This window comes from Narcine bancroftii, chromosome 4 (genome assembly GCF_036971445.1).
Source record: "Narcine bancroftii isolate sNarBan1 chromosome 4, sNarBan1.hap1, whole genome shotgun sequence".
Lineage (NCBI taxonomy): Eukaryota > Metazoa > Chordata > Chondrichthyes > Torpediniformes > Narcinidae > Narcine > Narcine bancroftii.
Window position 1 is genome coordinate 96,553,953 of NC_091472.1, and position 21,777 is coordinate 96,575,729.

General features: G+C 41.8%; 1 protein-coding gene across 3 annotated transcripts in view; it reads right to left on the reverse strand.

The window, feature by feature from the left end:
• The window catches only part of LOC138760866 (unconventional myosin-VI-like), a 366,187-nt gene that overhangs the window by 72,592 nt on the left and 271,818 nt on the right, over positions 1 to 21,777 (reverse strand). For all 3 annotated transcript variants that reach the window (XM_069932099.1, XM_069932097.1, XM_069932098.1), the window contains exons 16-22: positions 15,486 to 15,613; positions 12,794 to 12,889; positions 11,913 to 12,083; positions 7,586 to 7,624; positions 6,897 to 6,990; positions 3,491 to 3,621; positions 467 to 544 (exon numbers count right to left, since the gene is read on the reverse strand). In XM_069932099.1, coding sequence (XP_069788200.1) covers positions 467 to 544; positions 3,491 to 3,621; positions 6,897 to 6,990; positions 7,586 to 7,624; positions 11,913 to 12,083; positions 12,794 to 12,889; positions 15,486 to 15,613 — 737 coding nt within the window. The remainder of the gene's footprint in view (positions 1 to 466; positions 545 to 3,490; positions 3,622 to 6,896; positions 6,991 to 7,585; positions 7,625 to 11,912; positions 12,084 to 12,793; positions 12,890 to 15,485; positions 15,614 to 21,777) is intronic.

Consider the following 21,777-nt stretch of genomic DNA (forward strand, 5'->3'; position numbering starts at 1 on the left):
CTTCAAAGTCGTAAAATTATGCTCCTTTGCTCCATGCTGTCTGATCTCTCTGTAATCTTGCACTGCCGTCCTGTGTCTGAATTGTTGTACTGTGTATGAGATGTCTAATTGGTCTGCTCACAAAACAAAGTTTATCACCACATCTTGGTACAGATGACAGCAAACTTGAACACAATGCATTAACATCATCTTGTCCTGAGGTTCCTTGGCTTTCAATGGTAAAAAAGACAACATCTCATAGTTACTCTCTGTACTGCTGTGGTTTTGCACAAGGAACCAGACTTCCAGGTTTTCAGATCTCACCATCTGTTCATTGACCAGATTTAGATTTAAATTTCAGATCAGAAGTAGCCACCGCTGGATTCTGACTAATGATTAGGTCAGCCTGCGAATTTAACGTCATTACAGAGGAAGCAGACACCAAAAGCTAAACGTTCATAAAATATCAGGTAAAAGGTTTTATTACCTTGCCAGGTCGAAAAAAGACTTTGGTCAAACCAAACTTGTAATCAGTTTCATTGAGACCCAAAGCTTTAAACAGTGCCTAGGAAATAAGAGGGAAACATAACATAACATGAAGCGTTTCAGCTAATAAACCACGATTACTGATAAGAGTGATTCTGAGTGGTGTCCCTTCAGTCTCAAACTTGCTTGTATTCCTTCTCTTACAACTTAGATTCTTGTATGAAAAACAGAACACCATTACATTCAGGCTCATTCAGTGTGGATTATATTTACAATATCTAACTTCACTTTCACTGTATTCATTTAGAGTCACACAACATTGGAACAGTCCCTTCAGCCCAATTCATCCATGCCAACCAAGATACCTTCCTGAGCATTTACCTGCATTTGGCCCATATCCCTGCCTCTACCATTTCCTCTGGCAGCTTGATCCTCAGAATCAACCACCATTAAAAAAAAAATCCCTCTCAAGTCCCTTCCAAATCTTACCCCTCTCGTGTAGATCTGTACCCTAAAGTTTTACCCTTTTCTACCTTGGGAAACAGAATGTGACTATCTACCCTATCAATGCCCTCAGAAGATTATAAAACTCTGTTCAACCTGCAGCCTCTCGCTCCAGGAAAAATAAATCTCAGCCTATCCAGCCTCTCCTTACGTCGCAAGCCATTCAGTCCTGTAACATACTTGCCATTTTTTTCTGCAACATCTCTACCTTAATTATGTCCTTTCCCGTGCACAAAACCATCCTATCTATTCCAAATTACTAACTTATTTCCAAATACAGGCAGATCCTTTCTCTCAGAATGTCTTCCAGTAATTATCTCACCAATGATAATAGGCTCACTGCTCCCTGACTTTCCCATGCAGCCTTTCTTAAATAAAGGTACAATGACCTTTCCAGCCTTCTGGTCCTTTCCTTGTGACAAACACAATTATAAAAATCTCCAGCAAGGCCCAGCAATTTCTTCACTAGCTTCCCTCAATCTCCTACGACCTACTTGGTCAGGACCCAGGATTTATCCACCTTTTGCAATTTACGTCTTCATGAAGTGGTTTATTGTTAAAAATTTAGACATACAGCACTGTAATAAGGCCATTGCACCCAATTTACACCCTATTAACCTTCACCTCTGGTACGTTTTGAATGGTGGGAGGAAACCAGAGCTCCCAGAGAATCCCACACAGACACGGGGAGAATGTACAAACTCCTTAGAGACAGTGTGGGACTCAAACCCTGGTCCATTCCCAATCGCTGGCACTGTAAAGGTGTTGCACTAACTGCTATGCCAACTGTGCTGCCCTTCACAGCATTTCACTGAATTATTTTTATAGTCCAGTCACTGTTACTTGGTACATCACTGCAACCAATTTGTAGACAACAAGGTCCCTCAAGCAAAAAATACACTTTTTTCCCAAGTGATGATAATCTAGTGATAAAAATAAGCAAGAATGCGGTAGAGCCCCTTCTGCACAAACATTGCCTTTGGATTGTGCACCCTAAACAGCACCTTTCAAAAGGCGGCAACTCGGAAAACAGAAGTCTTTAAGACACAAGACTTATAGTAGAATTGAGCCATTCAGTGCATCAAATCTGCTCCACCATTCAAATCATAGCTGATGTATTTTTTTCTCAACCCCTACTAATCAAGAACCTATTAACCTCTGCTTTAAAAATACCCAATGACCTGGCCTCCATAGCCATCTGTGGCAATGAATTCCACAGATTCACCACTCTCTGATGGAAAGAATTTCTCATCATCTCTGTTCTTCAGGGATGTCATTTTATTCTGAGGCTGTGCCCTCTGGTTCTGGACTCTCCCATGACTAGAAACATCTGTTCACACTTTCCAGTGCTTTCAACATTTGTTATGTTCATATCCTGCATTAGGATATGTGAGAAAAAAGCCATTGTAAAGCTAGTTACTGACTGGAGATATGCTATTTGGAGCTTCATATCTCTCACCTGGGATGAGGAAGAGATGGTGGTAAATCTGTCAGTAGATCAGTGAAATTGTTTCTGCATCACCGCCTCTCTAGAGGCATGGTCATCCAGCTCAGACTTCAGCTAGGTAACACTTGTACATATACACAATTGGAGGGTGAGCAAAAAGTTGTCACTGACTTCTCTTAAATGAACAAAAGGATAGGCTTTGCAATAAATATCCCAAAACAAAGTTATCCACACTGCTCAACCCCACTCCATGAAGGTCTGCATTGAGAACCTGGAAAGCATGAACCCCATAATCAAAGTATGATGTCCCACTTATAATACACCATTGGCTCCATTCTGCCAGCACAGCCTTTGGCCACCTGAGGAGATGTGCATTCAATAATGAAGACCTGAAATATGGCATAAACCCCGTGGTCTACCCTGTCCTACTAAATAGTTCCAAGCTTTGGACAACAGAGAGCAGCCATATCAAAGCCATGGAGAGGTGTCCAAATCCATTGGCAGGATAAATGGATCAGAGTCCAGTTCAGGTCAAAGTCCCCAGACCCTTCACATTCTTGACACCAGACCTCTGACACAGATATGCCACTCTCAGCCACATCACAACTAGAGCTCATCAGTAGATGGATGAAATGCTTCAAATGCCTTTGAGTCTCCAACAACCAACTCACAGGAATTCAAAACAGAGAAGCCCCATTCGGAGTAGCACTGCAAATCATGAGTCTTTTTTATCTGGGACGCAAGGACCCAGTAAAATTGAAGGTATTCACTACCTCCCAAACTGCCCGTCCACCCTGTGGAGCATCTCAAAATCTACTGTGATCTCATGTTGGCCTTCTCAGTCACAGAGCTCACGGAATTGGGGTGGAAGTTCTCCTGATCTTCTGGTACTGTCTACAACTTTGGCTTAATTTTTTTCGTTCTTCCAGGCATTTCAAGTGTTGCACTGTCAACAAATGCCCAATGGACACCAGAAAACTGTGATCCAAAAACTAACTCCCGCTGAGTCAATTGACAAGATGCACCTTCATATGACGACCTGAGAGAATGTCAAAGCGTTCATTTGATCAGTACCTTGCAAAAGAGCCTGGGGTCCAACCTGGAGAGCTTTGCAGGGATGTATTTCTTGTACATGTTGTAAAGTTCATGGAACGGAGCACGCGATGGGAATCCTCCTTGCATCAGGTCCAGTACAGACACCATGCCTGCACAATAGAGACAGAGACACTGAGATCAGCAAAAGTCACACTTATAACCTTTCAGAGGAACTAAATCCAGACTAACAAAAGAATTTGTCATTTTATCATTTTATTCTGAGGGCATATCAATAAAGTTAAATTGCATCCTGGAGTGAAAAGCAACAGCTGGAGAGATCGCCAAGACCTCAGATTAAAATTTTATCCCAAAATGGGGCATCCAAACTAGCATCAATTTTGATTAATGAGTACATTTCACTGGCACAGTAAGTCAGCAAGTTAGTTGATTATTGAACATCATACAGGGCCTGCACTGTCCACATTACCTACAGTCATCGGAATAGGTGGAAAGAATGAATCGGACATGGAAACAGAAATAATCTAAAAAACCGCCAAGGTGGAAAATCAAGACCTGAAGCATCATATGTACCCCTATGCAGTACTCAAGTGACTTCAAACAGGTTGACCTGATTAAGTCCTTTTGAAAGGATAACTGGAAGTTCTTGCCTGGATCAATGGATTAAGGGAAAACTGATGCTTTAAGTGATGCTTTAACTAAATGTTGCCACATCGAACAACTACTGTTAGTTTTGCTTCCCAACAGATAACTCAGCTCAGGACATTATAAGCAAAACCCTCCCCACCATCTACAGGGAACACTGCCGCCAGAGAGCAGCAGCAATCATCATGGATCCACACCACCCAGCACAAGCTCTGTTCTCACCGCTGCCATTAGGAAAGAAGTATAGGTACAACAAGACTTGCACCATCAGGTTCAGGAATAGCTGATTTACTTTCACCATCAGACTCCTCAACAACAAACTCAATCAGAGACTCATTTAAAGACTCTTACTTTTGCACTTTATCAATTTTCTTTTCATCTCTGTATTGCACAGTTTGTTTACATTTTTTAATTTGTTTTTTATGTCCATGTTCCATTCTGGCCAACCGGTCGAATCTCGGATGGACGTATATCGGAATTGCACTGTATCCGTGTTACAGTTTGTCAAATTCAACATGGCTCTCTCAAGAGGTTTTATTTTCCATTGATAGGTCCAACTTTCACCATAAATGCATAATATTTATATTTCATTTGTACTTACGGATGGCCGTAAGTCGCATCAGTGGTAAGCCAAGGAATATTGCATACGTATATTCTTGAATAAAGTCTTTTTCCCCTACTAATAAGTGGTAATCCTGCCTTGCCCGCAGGAAAAAGAATCTCAGGGTTGTATGTGATATCATGCAGCGAAGTAGCTGGTGACATTCTTCGGAGGTGGCGCCTTTTTGAGCTGTGTGCTAGCGGGACTCCTTTGGTGCGCTTCTGCTGGTGGGCTATCGGTGTTTCGCAGGGATGGCTTGTTTATTTTGTGCACCAAGGACTCCCCCAGTCTGTCCACATTCCACGTGCGAGGAGCTGGCCTTGGGGAGCAATTCGCAACACATGTCCTCACCCCCGGGAATGAGCAGGAAATCTACCCGCAGGCAAACAGAATTTGCCCACACACACTCAGAAATCACAAACATTTCACCGCGGCAACACAAACTGCTGGAAAATACTTGGCAAGATCAGCGTTGTGCCTTCACCATTTGTTTGTGTTTCTTTTGGATTTCTAGCATCTGCAAGTTGCTTTCTTGAACACTCATGCAATCCAAGAATCACACAACACGGAATAGGCCATTTGGCCCCTCGAGTCTATATCCTCCCCCAATCAACCACACACCTAAATTTCATGCACTCTTTATAGGAAAGACGCACAGTGATTCATTCTGTCCACAATAACTCTCCAATATTCACACACTGCATGGAGTCTCACACACACACACACACACATACACAGTCACATCATGCACCACATTAGTAACTGTTTGGACAACAAAATGATGGACACACTTCACAGGAATAGGCTTCTGTGCACACACACACACACACAAAGTCTCACAAAGACAAACAGACACACAAACACATACATGTATGCATACATACACACAAGCATGTACACACACAGCCGCATTTTGGCTGACACACAGTCACTCCACACCCCTCTCTTCGGTCCATGAGTGGTCGGGAAGTTCCAAAATACAACAAACGATATCGTGGTCTCAAGGGTAAAAAGGAACTCAGGGACAGCAGGTCCTACAAGCACCACCGATTCAATTTGGACAATGTCTTCTGATGTATTTCCTCCTGTGCTGTCGGCTCCTCTGCCAATGAGTGCTATCCCGCTCCCAAGAAACAAACTCTTCCCACAAGGAGAGCTGGGATTGGGAGATGTGGTCCAACCTGTGGACAGCAAGCAAGATCTCTTCATGCCGTGGAATGCAAGTCACAGTGAAGCAGTCAGCAGCTTCAGCTTAGGACACTCATCAGAAGGAGAGTGGGCACTCGTGCCAGAAGCGCCGTGTCTTGGCCGGGATGTTTCGACACGTAAAACCAAGGGCCAGAAGTTAAGAATTTAGTTAAGATTTTCTTCTATATATTGATCTACATTATTTTAGGTAACTAACCTTTTGTGAGCACATGAATTTCCTTTGTGTACTGGTTGCAAAACGTGTAAGCGCGCAGGGCACAGTAGTTGTGGTGCCTTTTTCGTATGCTCATTCCCTCTAACATTAGAACCTGGCAACGCTCCTGATGTCATATATGTAATCTGATAATAAATTTGAACTTTGAAGACAAACTAATCAATGTATGCCTGAAAAGGTGTAAAAAGGATGGAAGAAGAGGTCAGGAAAGCCTTGGTGTACATGTAAACAAATAAAATGTAAACAAACTGCCTGTGCAATACAGAGAGAAAAAGAAAATCTTTAAAAGTCATTAAATGAGTCCCTGATTGAGTTTGTTGTTGAGGAGACTGATGGTGGAGGGGTAGCAGCTGTTCCAGAACCTGGAGGTACGTCTTGTGGCACCTATACCTCTTTCCTGATGGTAGCAGCGAGAACAGGGTATGTGCTGGGTGGTGTGGACCCTTGATGATTGCTGCTGCTCACCAATGACATCCCCGGGAGGTATCCTGATTCACCTGGTCATCCCTGGGAGGTGTCCTGATTCTCTCAAACTGCATGATTGAGGCTGTTTCACAATTAGTGGACCAAGAGTGGGACATGGACAACACTGGAGGCTATCCTGATTGGGAGGGGATTAAGTGAGCACAGACCAGGCCCTCTAGATATCTGGAATGCAGCAAGAACAGAAGAGATGCAGGAAAACAAACAAGCTTGATTCAATGTGCATTGGAGGACAAGCCAGGTACTGACCAAAACAAATGAAAAGCTAACCTCACCTGAACACTGAAGTTGTGAGAGAATCTGTGCCCCTTCAAACTGATGACTTGTCATTTTGAGGTTGGGCTTGATGCATCGAATGAAGCTGGAGCCCTAATTGGAAGAAAGATGAGCACCATACATCACTGCTCATCACACACAACCTGTTTCACTCCAGTAGAACCATCTCTTCCTATTATCAGCTAAGTAAAAAAATCTTTATTCGAGAACAATCCCAAACCGTCCCTCTCTCCAGCCAGTGACCCACACCTCAACAACCGTTACTTAACCCCTTACTGCCCCTCCACCCGGAGCATCAGCTCCCCAGGACCGACCAGCACCAATGTTCCCACTGGACAGAGCAGGTTTACCCAGTCCAACTTGAAGACATGAGAACAGAGCAAGTTATCCACCCACTTGCAGACAGAAAAGATCTGACATGCAATAACGCACATCTCCAAGTGGCCACCCTTTTCAATTCTCCATCTCATTTCCTTCCTGACATGTCTGTCCATGGTCTCATTCACTACCAGACTGAGACCACCTGTAGATTGGAAGAACAACACCTCATCTTCAGACTGGGTATCTTCCAACTGGATGGCATTAATATCAACTTCACTGGCTTTTATTAACCACACCCCCCCCCCAATTCTTCCTCCATCGCCTAATTAAGCGACACAGCCCCATCAATATATTATTAAGTACTCACTGTGCTGCGCAACTTTTCAAGCAACAGGTTCAACTGTGTCTGTGAAATGGGAAGGAAAACAAATATTCAGCGACATGCATTTCCCTAATTCTGTATCAGTGGAACTTTTACTTCAAGTTGTATTTAACTGGGATTATCAAACTGTGACGCAAAATAAATTGGCAAGGCATTAAGTTCACAACAGAGCACAAAGCATTAAATTGGCCTTTCATGGTATATTTGAAGTGCGATGTTCAGTGAACAAAAAATTTCGAAGATTGTAATGGCAGCAAAACAGAGGTACATTGAGGTTTTTCATCTGAAACGGTGTGTTGACGTGAGAGGTGGAGCATGCAGCTGGACATCCCCATGAATGGAATGATGGCCACACACCAACTTGGTCGGTCTGAACCCATCAACCAAAAACAATGACCAACCTCTTCTGGGACTCCAGTGGCTGAATACATGGCATTGATTTGCAATGAGCCATGCAGAGCAAGGAGTCCCAGTCTCAATCTCACTATCCAAGCTGAGCAATGAGAGGAACACAATCAGCTCAACTTCCCTGGTCTTGTGGGGAAAGGTAGAACATCATTCAGGATTCCTTGCTCAGTGACTCCTGCTGGAAGAGTGAGTGAAGAAAGCATCGGGATCAGGTATGATCACTACTATCAACATCCAAGTTAAAAGAAGAAAAAAAAGTGGCCACTTAAGAAAGCTGCCAGTGTTGGCAGAAGAGGGAAGAACATCCTGGCTACTGGCACTATTTTTCTTGCCAGCACATGCATTTCCTCTAGGTGCTCCAGTTTCCTCCCACATCTCAGAGAAGTACTGGGTGATAGTTTAATTGGCTATCCTAAATTGGTCTTGATGTGCAGGTTGTCAGTATGATAATTAGGATAAAATCGAGAGGCATGAGAGAGAATTGTATACAAGTAAATCAGTGGGGGAATGGGATTAATCCCAGAGTTGGGAAGACAAATGACCACCTCCTATTTTGCAAAACTATGAGGGAAAAAAAAGGAAGACAAAACTAGACAGGTGGCAAACACTGAAAATGCACTGCAAACATTTGAAAATCTATGGCGCTGACTGAAGCTTCCCCTGTTAAATATTTTGATCACTTGGTTTCTGTCTGAGTGATGATACTAAACTACAATGAAAATAAATGCCATAACACTGGCGTGGAAAAGAAACCTTCATGTGTAAAATGTTTGCTAGCAAAAGTTAATAAATTAAATATATGGTTCTGCTTCTGGTTTGCCTTCATTTGTGAGAACAATTTTCTCCTTCATAATGTGTAAATTTGGGATGTTATTGATAAAAATGGAAATCGGCCAAAAACATTTACAATTTCCTACAGCAACCCCCCACCACTGCACTTAAAAGAGCAGGTGAAAGAATCCGCAGAAACACATATGCACTCAGCAGCTAGGTTCCTTCCCTCTATAACGATCTGATTATAAACAGTGGGTTGAAATGTTTGTTGATTTAATGGCGAGCATTAATGGTATGAAAGATAGCAGATGCTGGAGCCATTTGTGATATTACAATAGGCACAGAAAATCAACACATTGTTCAAGAATTATTGATTTTTGTGATAAACATTTTGTGAGGCTTTGGTCTTCAACCAGTCCAGTGTAGAAAGAGTTAAAATGGCACCTGAAACAACCAACCATAAGGAGTGAAGGTAGCGTTGTAACAGATATGTGATTGTAGGAGCAATGATTTACCTGCTGTCTGGTTGTTTTCTATTTTTTCTTTCCCAACCTCCCCATTACTCATCCTGAATTGGAATAACTCAGATCAAACCAGTATCCTGGGGAAAAGAAGCAGGAAGCAGATGGAAAAGACCAGGACTAAAAATCAGCTTTACTATAAGTAGGAGAGATTAGGAGAAAACATCAGAAATAAGCATTGGGCAGTAAGAGGAGATCAATGAGCATTTCAGATAACACCTTGGGGATTTTAACTTTAATTTCAGTATGTTTAATGTTCCATTTATTAATTTTTTAAAAATTTAAATTTAAAAATGCAGTATATAATCTTACATTGAAGAGATTATTTATCAAGATTTTAATTGTGCAAATCTCTAGCCTGGCTTTATTCTGATCTGACACTTGGTGCTGTTGTACTTGATGATGCACTGTCCAATGCACACTTGCAACTATTTATGTGCTCTTGGTTTATACAGATCGATAGTCCAAATGATCAGAATTTATTGTCATTAACAAGTCATGGAATTCAGTGTTTTGTGGCAGCATCGTAGAGCAAACATTCATATTATAAACCATCTTAAAACCTAACTATAAATAAAAAAAATTAAAAATAGTAGTGCATGAAAAGTAAGGCAGTGATTTTGGTTCATCGATTATTCAGGAATCTGATGGCAGCAGGGAAGAAGCTGTTGAGTGCTCGTCTTTAGGCTCCTGTACCTTTTTCCCTGAAGATAGCAGAGTGAAGAGGGCGTGGCCTGGGTGGTGGGGGTCTTTCAGAATAGAGACTGCTTTTGTAAGACACTGCCTCATGTAGATGATCTTGATAGAGTGATGTCTGGTGCCGAGTTAACAACCCTCTGGAGTTTATTCTTGTCCTGAGAGTTAGCTCCTTCATACCAGGCAGTGATGCAACCCGCCAGAATGCTCTCCACAGTACACCTGTAGTTTCTGAGAGTTTTTGGTGACATATCGAATCTCCTCAGACACCTCACAAAGTATAGCCACTGGCAGGCCTTCTTTGTGATTGCATCAACATGGAGGCTTCAGGACAGATCCTCGGAGATGCTGACTCCCAGGAGTTTGAATTTCTTGACCCTCTCCACTACTGAGCCCTCGATGAGAACTGGGTTGTGTTCCCCTGACTTCCTTCTAAAGTCCACAATCATCTTCTTGGTTTTGCTAGTGGCAATAAAATTCCACGGTTCTGGTGAGTTTCAACGCCAAACTTGCATTTCTGAAGGACTTTGAGAAGTGATTGGTAAACCTTGATGGACAAAGGCATAGAATATAGATATATTACCAAATTTAAAGAACTGATAGACAAAGAGGTATGGTGGAAAGAAAAGACCTAGCAAACACAGCTTATTCCTCACCCTGTGCAGAAATAAACATAGCTTGGCCAAGTATGCACATTTTCAATTTGATCCTGAAATCTGTCTCTGCAAAGAATGAGACAGAAGTTCAGGATGGGTCATTCAATATCATTCATTTGAGGAATAATGGGAAAGGAACCAAAGCTCCCTTCAGGGTTACCACTGACGTCTGACATTTGTCATTCAGTCTGAAACATTAGCTATTCTAAACAGTGAATTAAAGAGAAAATTCTGATTTAAACCTACAGTTGAAATGTGCTCACATAACTTATGGTACTCAATTTATTTAACACTGATGTTCAAAGAGAAACAAAAAAAATGAGGTAACTACAAATAAAGTACAACTCCGATTATCCGAAATGGTCGGGACCGAGGTTATTTCGGAAAAACATTTTTTTCAGAGAACCAGACATTTTTTTTAAAAAGCAGCCCAGTAACAACAGCAAATCACTTGTTACAGTATTTAAACAACAAACAATAAGGTAAGGCTTTTTAAGCATAAAAATGTTTAATCCTCACAAAAAAAATGTTGGTCACCATCGATCACTGACACTTCCCCACCGAGGCCCCGCTCATGCCAGGAACTTGAGGTCCCTGCCGGCACCAGGAGCCCAGAGTCTGCTGCTGCTGGCACCGGGAGCCCAACGTCCCCGGTCAGTTTGGCTCCAGAAAATTTTCGGTTAAGTGAGAATTTTAGATAGCCTCGTTTATCCAAAATTATTTAAAATTTTTGGATAACTGAGGATTTCACAGAATCCAATTTCAGATAATTGGAGATGTACTGTATACAAAGAATACTCAATGTTGCAGCATCGGTTACAGTGCAAGTTAAGGAGAGGGTAAGAGAGAGTTAGAAACACATTTTGTATCTATCCTTTTATGCACTCTGCATACAGATGTTTATAACTTTAAGAAGCCATAATTTAGTACAAATTGTTCACTAGAATCACACAAGGCTGATCAAAATGGCTAAACAATACTTCACAGAAACAATGAAGTGCTTTAAAAAAAGGATCCATAATAAATTAATGTTACAAAAAGAACTAAAATGAACCGTAATATATTTGTTCCTGAATCAGAATGAAATAAAATGGCTTCATAATTCTATCCAATACCCTGCTTTTAAAAACTGTGGGGAAATATATTCATCCTTTCCACATGTCGTTTAACAACAATGAGGGAGTTGAAATCTCTATTTGTGACTGACAAATATCATTATAACATTTTACAACACAGGAGTTTTCCAAATGAATCTACCTTGAATTTATTTCCAACACTTATGAAGCTCAATTTTCCTGCTTTCTGCTTTGTGTCCTTAGTGTTGTTGGTTCCTTCAAAGAGTTTCCGGACAAAGGGATCCTTTGATTCTGACACCAGGGATTCCAAGGACATGTGTAAGGCATCATTATTCTTTTCCACAAACTTAGTCTGCCAGGAGAGATAAAATATACACATATACTGAATACTTCTCAAATTAAATACAACATTATTTCATCATAAAAGAAAATATTAACATATGTTTATAGGCTGTGGAGACATGATGGGTTAAGCACAAAATAAATTTACATGTCATGGGGCACTTGTGTATTGAGACCCTGTAAAATGAAAAGATGCACATAAGAAAGGGTGATTTTGAGGGGAGATTTTAACTTTCACATTGACTGGGGCAGGTGAATTTGTTCTTATCATAAGGTAAGCAAATTTCTTGTGTACATTCAGTATAGTTCCCTGCAATAGAATATTCTAGAGCCAAGGAACTAGAAAAAGATTAGATTCAGTAGTGATAAACAGAACAAACATTTATCCAATACTCATCATGCAATTGAAGCCGCATATGTAAGAGAACGCAAAAATAAATGCTGAGATCCTACACTTGGTTTCAGCAGATTAAATTGGGCACATCTACAAAATGGGGAATTGACCGCTTCTCAGTGGGGAGAAATTATTTTTAAAAATGTGATACATAACTAATCTCATATCCAGAAAGAACATAAATCAGGTAGAAGTTGTGCTCTGATGGAACAAATCCCTGTGAGTCTACATCTGATTTTTGTGTCTGGTCTGAACATTTCACACAGGTCCTAGAACCTTTCTAAAGTCCGAAAAGACGATGAAATGTATTTAATTCAAAAGCTTACTGTTTCATAACAGACTGCTCCAGCAAAGTGTCTGATGATAAACCCTTCGTCATCGCGGATGTTCCTGTGAACCGTCAGTTTGGACTTTCTGGGAATCTGAGTAATGAAATGTTTACATACATTATAACAGGAGAATTTCAATGTTCTCCATTGCTTCATCAGGTCTGACTCAACCCACATCAAGGAATCTCATTCAGTTTTGCAATTTTTCAATGGCCTTGTTAACCTTCTTTCATTACAAAACACAACAACAATCATTACATCCACACTGCATTGTCAACTGATCATCATCTAAAATAAGATCCTAAATGTACAATTCTTACACTGGCGACAGTTTGAGGAGCTTGTTCTTACTGAGAGCATGTATGATTTTTGTTTTATGAAAGTATACAGGAATAGTTCTCAGGAAAAGAGTTGTGCCAATAATTTCACTCACACAAGTCCAATTGGTTGTTTGTTGACGTTTGTCCGACTGAGAACTTGAGGCCTTTGCTGGAATGCAAGGATGGCCTGCGTGGAACCTACCCAGCTGATGTCTGCATAGAATTATCGTAACACTAGGAACAATATTCTGCTGGGATCCACTAGGAGATGGGTGAGTGGCTGGGCAATTCGCAAGTGGAGACTGCTGCGGCATTCTGCTCAGCAGAACTCCTTTATGGGAGACTGATAGGCCCAGTCAACAGGAAATCTAATCAAGTTAATTTCAATCGTCAAGATAAGCAAGTGTCGGGGCTTTACTCTGAGATGTTTTGTTTTTAGTTTGAATATCTTTCACATTATTTTTGACATCTGTTCTGTTGAGGCTGAAGAAGTTCACAAACATAAAATTTTAAGTGGAAATTTGATAGCTGGCAGAGGGCAAGGGAAGCAAGAACCTCTCTGTCACTGCAATTGCATTGGAGAAGGGTTCACTCTGTTCCAACGTACAGGAGACAGACTTCCAGCAGAAGACTACATCTGACTCCACAATGGAATGATTGATTCAATAAAGGGGGAGGGAGGTGAGTGCGGGGGAAAAGAGCTGCTTCTTTAATACTTTCAGACTGTCAATCTCTAACCCCATCACAGTTCAACATGCAACAAAATACACTTTTCTGTTCAAATTAGAAACTGGTGCAAAGAATAACCTGCTGGAGAAACTCAGTGGATGAATCAGCACGTGTGATGGGAAATGGACATGCTGTTTGGGGTTGAGACATTTCATTTGGACTGAAAGAGTAGAGGGGAAACAGTCAACATGAAGAGAGGGGAAGGTAATGATAGCTCTCTGTCCTTTCCTCTTCTCCTTCTTCTCACACATACCCTTCTTTCCAAACCTCTGTCTCTCCATCATCTGCTCTACCTGCCCATTGCCCACATGCTTCTCCACTAAGCCCTCTTGCCCTACTGTTCCCATTTGCCCATTTTTAATTTTACTTTAAATTTGGACATACGGCATGGTAAAAGGCCATTTCTGCCCAGAACCCTGTGTCACCAATTAACCTACAACCCCCAATATGCTTCGAACAGTGGGAAGAAACCAAATCCCCTGGAGAAAACCCACACATACATGGGGAGAATGTACAAACTTCTTACAGACAGTGCAGGATTCAAACCCCGGTCCCGGTCACTGCCGCTGTAATGGTGTTACGCGAATTGCAATGTCAACCATGCTGTCCATCATGCTTCCTTTCCTTGTTTATTTCCACTCTTCATCTTCCTTTCTTATCAATTCCATAATCTATAACCCTTTATGGTCTCCACTTATCAGTTCCTAATCTCTGTATCTCTACTCTTCCCTACCTCATCTGCCCATCATTTCCCTCCTCACCTAGACTAACCTATCAGCTGGCAGCTCCCGCCCCACCCTTTCTTCTCACCTACCTCCCCTCTGCATACTCAGTCCGAATGCAGCGTCTTGACCTGAAATATCAACTGTCTCAATTTCTTCCACGGATGCTGCCTGACCCAATGAGTTTCTCCAGCAGAGAAACACAATGATGAATCTTGAGGAAATAAAGAATCGTGGAGGACCTCAGCAGGTCAGACACCATCTTGGAATAGAAATGGTCAGTCAACGTTTTGGGTCTGAATACTTTGTCAAGCCTAATATGGAATAGGTGCCCAGAGGTTATCGGGCAAAAGGTGTGAGAGATGGAGAGACAGCCACAGTGAGAAAGCATTAGGAAGGAGTGGGGAAGAAAAATTAAAGAGAGAGAAAGAGAGGAAAAAATACTGGAATAAAGACAAGATAGGAACCATGGAATCCTCCAGCAGCTTGTTTTCTGCAATAGTTGCATTAGATTTAAACATTGTTTTAAAACTACAATTAATTTGGCAGTGGCTCTCTGATCTGGAAGAGCCAGTCACACAACATGGTGATGTGTGGCACATGGGTGGCTGATTTGTTTTACGCAGAATGGGAGGAGTCACCCTATTCAGTTCATGTTACCAGCCGCCTCCTTTCTTGCCCCAGCATCCAGAGCTCCTTGCATGCAGACATGAGTGGATGGTTATCAGAGGTTGCAGCCCTGGACGTGGTTAATTCTGTCGCTCTCTACACCCTGACTCCAAACTCTTGAAACAACCCCCCTATCCAAGAACAGCAAGCTTGGGGCAAACTGAGGAATGAGCGTTGTTGAGGACTATTCATAATTAGAAGTGTAACCTTTCTCTAGGAAGGGTTGGAACCGACTGCTGAGTAACTCACTGTGAGCCGGAAATGATCCTTGTGCTTCTGGTGAACTGCTGATGTAAAATGTTGGTCACTGGTTTGAGGTAGGCGATTTTCTTCATCCAGAATATCCAGAATCCCCATCAACTTAGTTTCAATCAAATCTGATCATTGCCAGAATAAAACAAAAGTGAATCATTAAGCTTAGGGTTCAATAGTGGTTAACAGATTTCAAATATTAAGAGCTTCAATGTTGGACAGCATCAAACAGCATGATGAATGAGACTTTGACATAAATGTACAGAAAACAGAGGGTTTTGGGTGTGAGATAGGGAAAAAAAATCAATTGTCGTGGAGTAGGTTTTCGCACAACATTGTGGGCTGAAAGGCTTGTGCTGTGCTGTAATGTTCTAATGCCTCTTAACTGTTATAATTACTAAAGCAACCAGCCTGTGATGTTGTATCACAGGCAGCCACTCTCACCTTATCAATCTGACTCCATGAATTAAACCAAAAGCTGACAATGACAATCAAAATTAAAATAAACAGGAAGCTTCAGCAAAAATGAAACTCAAAATCTGGTTTCCACCTGCTGAGTGTTTCCAACACTGTCAGGTTAGGTGTGGTTCATGCAAGTGCTTCAGTTCAAGTCGCTGGACCAGATCACAGGAGCAGGCAGAGATCGGGAGGTTGAGGAAGTATGCATGAGTCATGGAAATATAGATACAATAGATAGAGGATCTGAAGCTGCAGGAGTTCAGGACCAGGGATGACAGAGATTGCAAGGTTACAATGGTAGTGCAGAACTTATTTTGAGATAGACAATATTTTGCACAGTTGGATTAATACAAACCAATATTATAAATTGGTTTATAATATAATAAGTGGCACCAATGGGATCTGTTTAAATCTTTTAAATTTATTTACAACAAAGTAAAAGTTGATTCCTGCTTTTTCCGACCCTGTGTCGCCAAACCTACCAACCCCTTGCATTTTAGAGAGTGGAAGGAAATCAGAGCACCTGGGGAAAACGTATGAAGGTTATCCCAAGGGAAAATGTGTATTCACAGGAAGAAGGTGCACATTCCTCATAGAGAGCACCAGAGGATACAATCAAACCAAGGTCTCTGAAGCTGAGAGCCAGTGTCTCCACTATTTGGTTCATTGCACCACCTTCTATTTGGTTGGCAACAGATTTCAGGACTGAATTCTGGACACCTTGGAACAAGAAGCCAGTGCCACAGAGCCAAATCTACCCCCCTCCCCACTCCCCCATCCCAACTCCATAAGTAGCGAAAACAAACAATAGATTAGGATACCACAGAGAAACCCAAAGGCTGCAGATGCAGAGAATTGCTGGAAGAACTCAGCAGAATACAGCATCCAAGGGTACAAATGGTCAAAGTTTCAGGTCAAAACCTTTTCTCAAGTCCAAGATAAAATCAGTGAATATATAAATATATAAGGGGGAAAGAAGCTGAGGGAGGAACCCAGAGGTGATAGAACAGAAAGGGTGAGGGGTAGAGAGACAGGTAGAGGGAGAAACCATTTGGAAGTAAAGTGGAGAAAGAAAAGTTAGAGAAAAACAATAAGTACAAGACTAGATAAAGAAGAGATAGGAACAGTGAAATTAGATGGGAATCAAGGAAAAATATGCCACTTTTGGAAAGTCTGGGAGAGTTAAAATGGTTGGCTGCAGAAAGCTCATGTTTTGACCCATAGAAACTAGGTGTTCAGGAAGCAGGGCCCTGATCTGAATTTGGTCTCACTGATGTTTAGATACCATAGAGTTGTGAAAATCCAAGCCCTTGAATGACATTGCTGCCTGTGTCTCCTGCTGCTAAAGAATTACTCTTTTTGAGAAATTGTTTTGGGAAGCTAACCAAGGGTTCCTCCACAAAAATTTGAAGATGCTGTTCCCAGAAATAAAAAAAAATCCACATCTCCCAGTTAATTCATGATCATTTCCACTTCAAACCAATTCATTGGTCACAATGCAAATGATGTGAATTTAGATAAATTTGTGGCCGTATTCTAATGTTAATCTAAAATGGTCAGCTGAACACCCCAATTCATTCTCAGGACATCCATGTCAATAATAAGGCCAAGCAATTCTGCCTAAACCCAAGTTACCCTAAAATTGGTGATGTTGTGCCATCTTGCAACAAGCCACATCCAGTCTGGAGTCAGACTGCAGACCAGAAACCTCAAAGAACAACATGGAACTGTTGGGTTTTACAAGTTATGTTTAAGCTCCTCAGCCACTTTTACTTGACTTTTATATGACTGTACATTATTTTAGGTTATTTTGGGGGATAGTTGGCCCAGCTGAGTTTTTTAGTCAATGTCTCTCCATGCTAATCATGTACCATGGGGTGGGAGAGAGGAGATTGAGGAATGAAAGATGATTTGGGGGAAGTTGGGCAGAGATTACAGCAGGGGAGAGCAAGAGAGCATGTTGTGCTGCTGTGTGGAAAGGAGGGTGGTGGGACAGTGAGCACTTTGTACTATACTAGATCTCTGTCCTGGGACTAGACTTATTTGTGGAAAGTGAGTAGGGTTAAAGGAGGAGTTGCTTAACATGTGAGCAAGTTTGGCTGTGTGAAGACTGCCAGTCACAGTGAGGGATTGATGGAATCCCTATTCTGAACTGAACGTGGAGCTTCCAGTTACTTCAACTTTGACCCCTGCCTTCAGCCACTATTCCACAAAGCTCAACCCAGGGTCCGAGAACAGCACATAATCAAACTTGGCGCATCAGATAATTAAAAAGCATAATAAATATAGATATAAATAATTTAAGGCTTTATAGCATTGTTCAACAGAATCACCACCTGCAGGAAGATCTATTTCCCAGTCTGGCAGTCCTGATTTTTATGCTCCTGTACCCCTTCCTTGAAGGTAGTGTCTCAAAGATATTGTGGGCAGGTTGGTAGGGGTTCTCTATGATTCTCTAAGCCCTCTTTATGCATCACTCCCTGTATATATTGTCAATAAAGGAAGACCCATGTGTTATCAACAGTTTTAATCACCCTCCATACTGATCTCACACGATGATGCATCCAGACAGGACACTCTCTATTGTGCTCCTGTAGAATTGTATTAGGATGGTGGTCAATAGCCTTGCCACTCACCTTCCTTAAGAAGTGTATGTGCTCTGAACCTTCCTGACTAATGAGGTGGCATTGTGCATCCAGCAGAGGTTATCCTTCAAATGGACATCAAAGAACTTTGAGCTCCACATTCTCTCTCTATACCACAGAGCCATTGATATGTAGTGGGGAGTGGTTTTTAGTCCTCCTGAAATCCACATCATCTCCTTTGTTTTGCCCATGTTGAGACTCAGGTTATTGCTCTTGCACCATTGTACAAGCCTATCAACCTCCACTCTATAAGCCAACCCATCTTTGTTGCTGATGAGGCCAACTACCATTGTGTCATCCACAAATTTGATGGCCTTGTTGGAGCTGAACCTGGTAGGACAGCTGTGAGTTAGCAATGTGAACAGTGCAAGTAACTCAAGTGGAAGACTTTCTACTTAGAAAGACAGTGTTCTAGAAACATAGAAACAAAGAAGATAGGAGCAGGAGTAGGTCATTCGGCCCTTCAAGCCTGTTCCGCCATTCAATGAGATCATGACTGATCTTAAAAGTACAGTACCTCATCCCCGCCTTCTCTCCGTAACCCCTAATTCCCTTATACTGAAGAAATATATCTAATTCCCTCTTAAATATATTCAATGAACTTGCCTCTACTGCTCTCTGTGGCAATGAATTCCACAGATTCACCACCCTCTGGGTAAAGAAATTCCTCCTCACCTCGGTTCTAAATGGTTTGCCTATTATCCTCGAACCATGGCCCCGGGTTCTGGAGTCCCCCACCATTCGAAACATCCCTTCCGCATCCATTCTGTCCAGTCCTGCCAGAATTTTATGTCTCTATGAGATCCCCTCTCAATCTTCTAAACTCTAGCGAGTACAATCCCAAATTGTGCAATCTTTCCTCACAAGTTATTCCTGCCATTCCAGGTATCAGCCTGGTGAATCGCCTTTGCACTCCCTCCATTGCAAGAACATCCTTCCTCAGATAAGGTGACCAAAACTGCACACAATACTCCAGGTGTGGTCTCACCAAGGCACTGTACAGCTGCAGACCCTCCTGATATTAAGGCCAACATACCATTTGCCTTTTTAACTGCCTGCTGTACCTGCATGCTTGCCTTCAGTGACTGGTGCACAAGAACCCCAAGGTCTCTCTGCACTTCCCCATCTCCCAATCTATTGCCATTCAAATAGTAATCTGCCCTCCGGTTTGTATTACCAAAGTGGATAACCTCACATTTATCCACATTGTAGTGCATTTGCCATGTATCTGCCCAGTCCCCCAATTTATCCAAATCACACTGGAGCTTCCTGACCCCCCTCTTCAGTGCACACAACCCCTCCTAGCTTTGTGTCGTCGGCAAATTTGGAGAGATTACATCCAATCCCCTCATCTAGATCATTAATGTAAATTGTGAACATCTGGGGTCCCAGTACAGATCCCTGTGGCACCCCACTGGTCACCGCCTGCCACTTAGAAAATGAGCCATTTATCCCAGCTCTCTGTCTTCTATCTGCCAACCAGTTCTCAATCCACATCAATACCTTGCCGCCAATCTCATGAGCCTTGATTTTGCATGCCAGTCGTTTATGTGGGACCTTATCGAAGGCCTTTTGGAAATCCAGGTACACCACATCCACTGGCTCTCCCCCATCTATTTTACCTGTCACCATCTCAAAGAATTCCAATAGATTTGTCAAGCACGATTTACATTTTGTAAATCCATGTTGACTCTGTCCGATCCCTTCTCTGCTAGTCATATGCTCCGCTATTACATCCTTAATAATGGATTCCATCATTTTGCCTACTACTGATGTAAGTCTCACCAGCCTATAATTCCCCGCTTTTTCTCTACCCCCCTCTTTAAATAGTGGGGTACATTAGCTACCTTCCAATCCATGGGTACTGATCTTGAGTCTATCGAGTTCTGGAAAATAATTCTTAAAGCATCTGCTATCTGAATGTCCACTTCTTTAAGTACCCTACGATGTAGATTATCAGGCCCTTGGGATTTATCGGCCTTCAATCTCCCCAAGATCATGTCCTTAGAGATACTGATTGAATTAGTCTCTATGATTCCCAACATCCTTGGGAGTTATTTGTATCTCGTGAAAACAGAACTAAAGTAAGAATTTAATTGGTCTGCCATTTCCTTATTCCCCATTATATATTCCCCTGATTCTGACTGCAAGGGACCTACTCTGGATTTCACCAATCTTTTCCTCTTGACATATCTATAAAAGCTTTTGCAGTTGGTTTTTATGTTTGCCGCAAGCTTACTTTCGTAATTTATTTTTGCCCTCTTGATTAATCCCTTTATCCTCCTTTTCTGCATCTTGAACTGTTCCAGTCTTCGGATTTGGTACTTTTTTTGGCCAATTGATATGCTCTCTCTTTGGACCTAATGCTTTCTCTAATTTCCCTTGTTATCCACGGTTGAGTCACATTTTTTGGTTTATTTTTATGCCAAACCGGTATAAATGATTTCTGCAATTCTTCCTTTAAATCTTTGAATGCTTTCCATTGTCTATCCACCGTCAACCCCCCCATAAACACCACCCAATCAATCTTACTCAACTCCCGTCTCATACCATCATAATTCCCTTTATTTAAATTCAGGACCTTAGTCTCGGTTTTAATTTCTTCACTCTCCATGTCGACTGAGAATTCGATCATAGGGCCTCGTACAACAAGATTGCTGATTAGCCCCTTTTCATTACATAATACCTAGTCTAAAATGGCCTGCTCCCGAGTTGGTTCCTCGACATATTGGTCTAGGTAACCGCCCCGTAAACATTCAAGGAATTTGTCCTCCTCAGTATTTTTACTAATTTGGCTAGTCCAATCTATATGTAAATTAAAGTCTCCCATGATGACAGCTGTTCCCTTATTGCACGCTTCTCTAATTTCTCTTTTTATGCCTTCCCTCACCTCTACATTACTATTTGGAGGCCTATATATCACTCCCACTAACGTTTTCTGCCCCTTGCTATTCCTCAGTTCTACCCATATAGATTCCGCATTTTCCGAGTTAATATCCTTCCTGTCAATCGTGTCGGTCCCTTCTCTCACCATCAATACTACCCCACCCCCTTTTCTTTCTTGCCGATCCCTCCTAAATATCGTATACCCCGGGATGTTACGTTCCCAGGCTTGCCCACCCTGCAGCCATGTTTCTGTAATCCCAATCAAATCATATTTGTTTGTCTCAATTTCCACAGCCAAT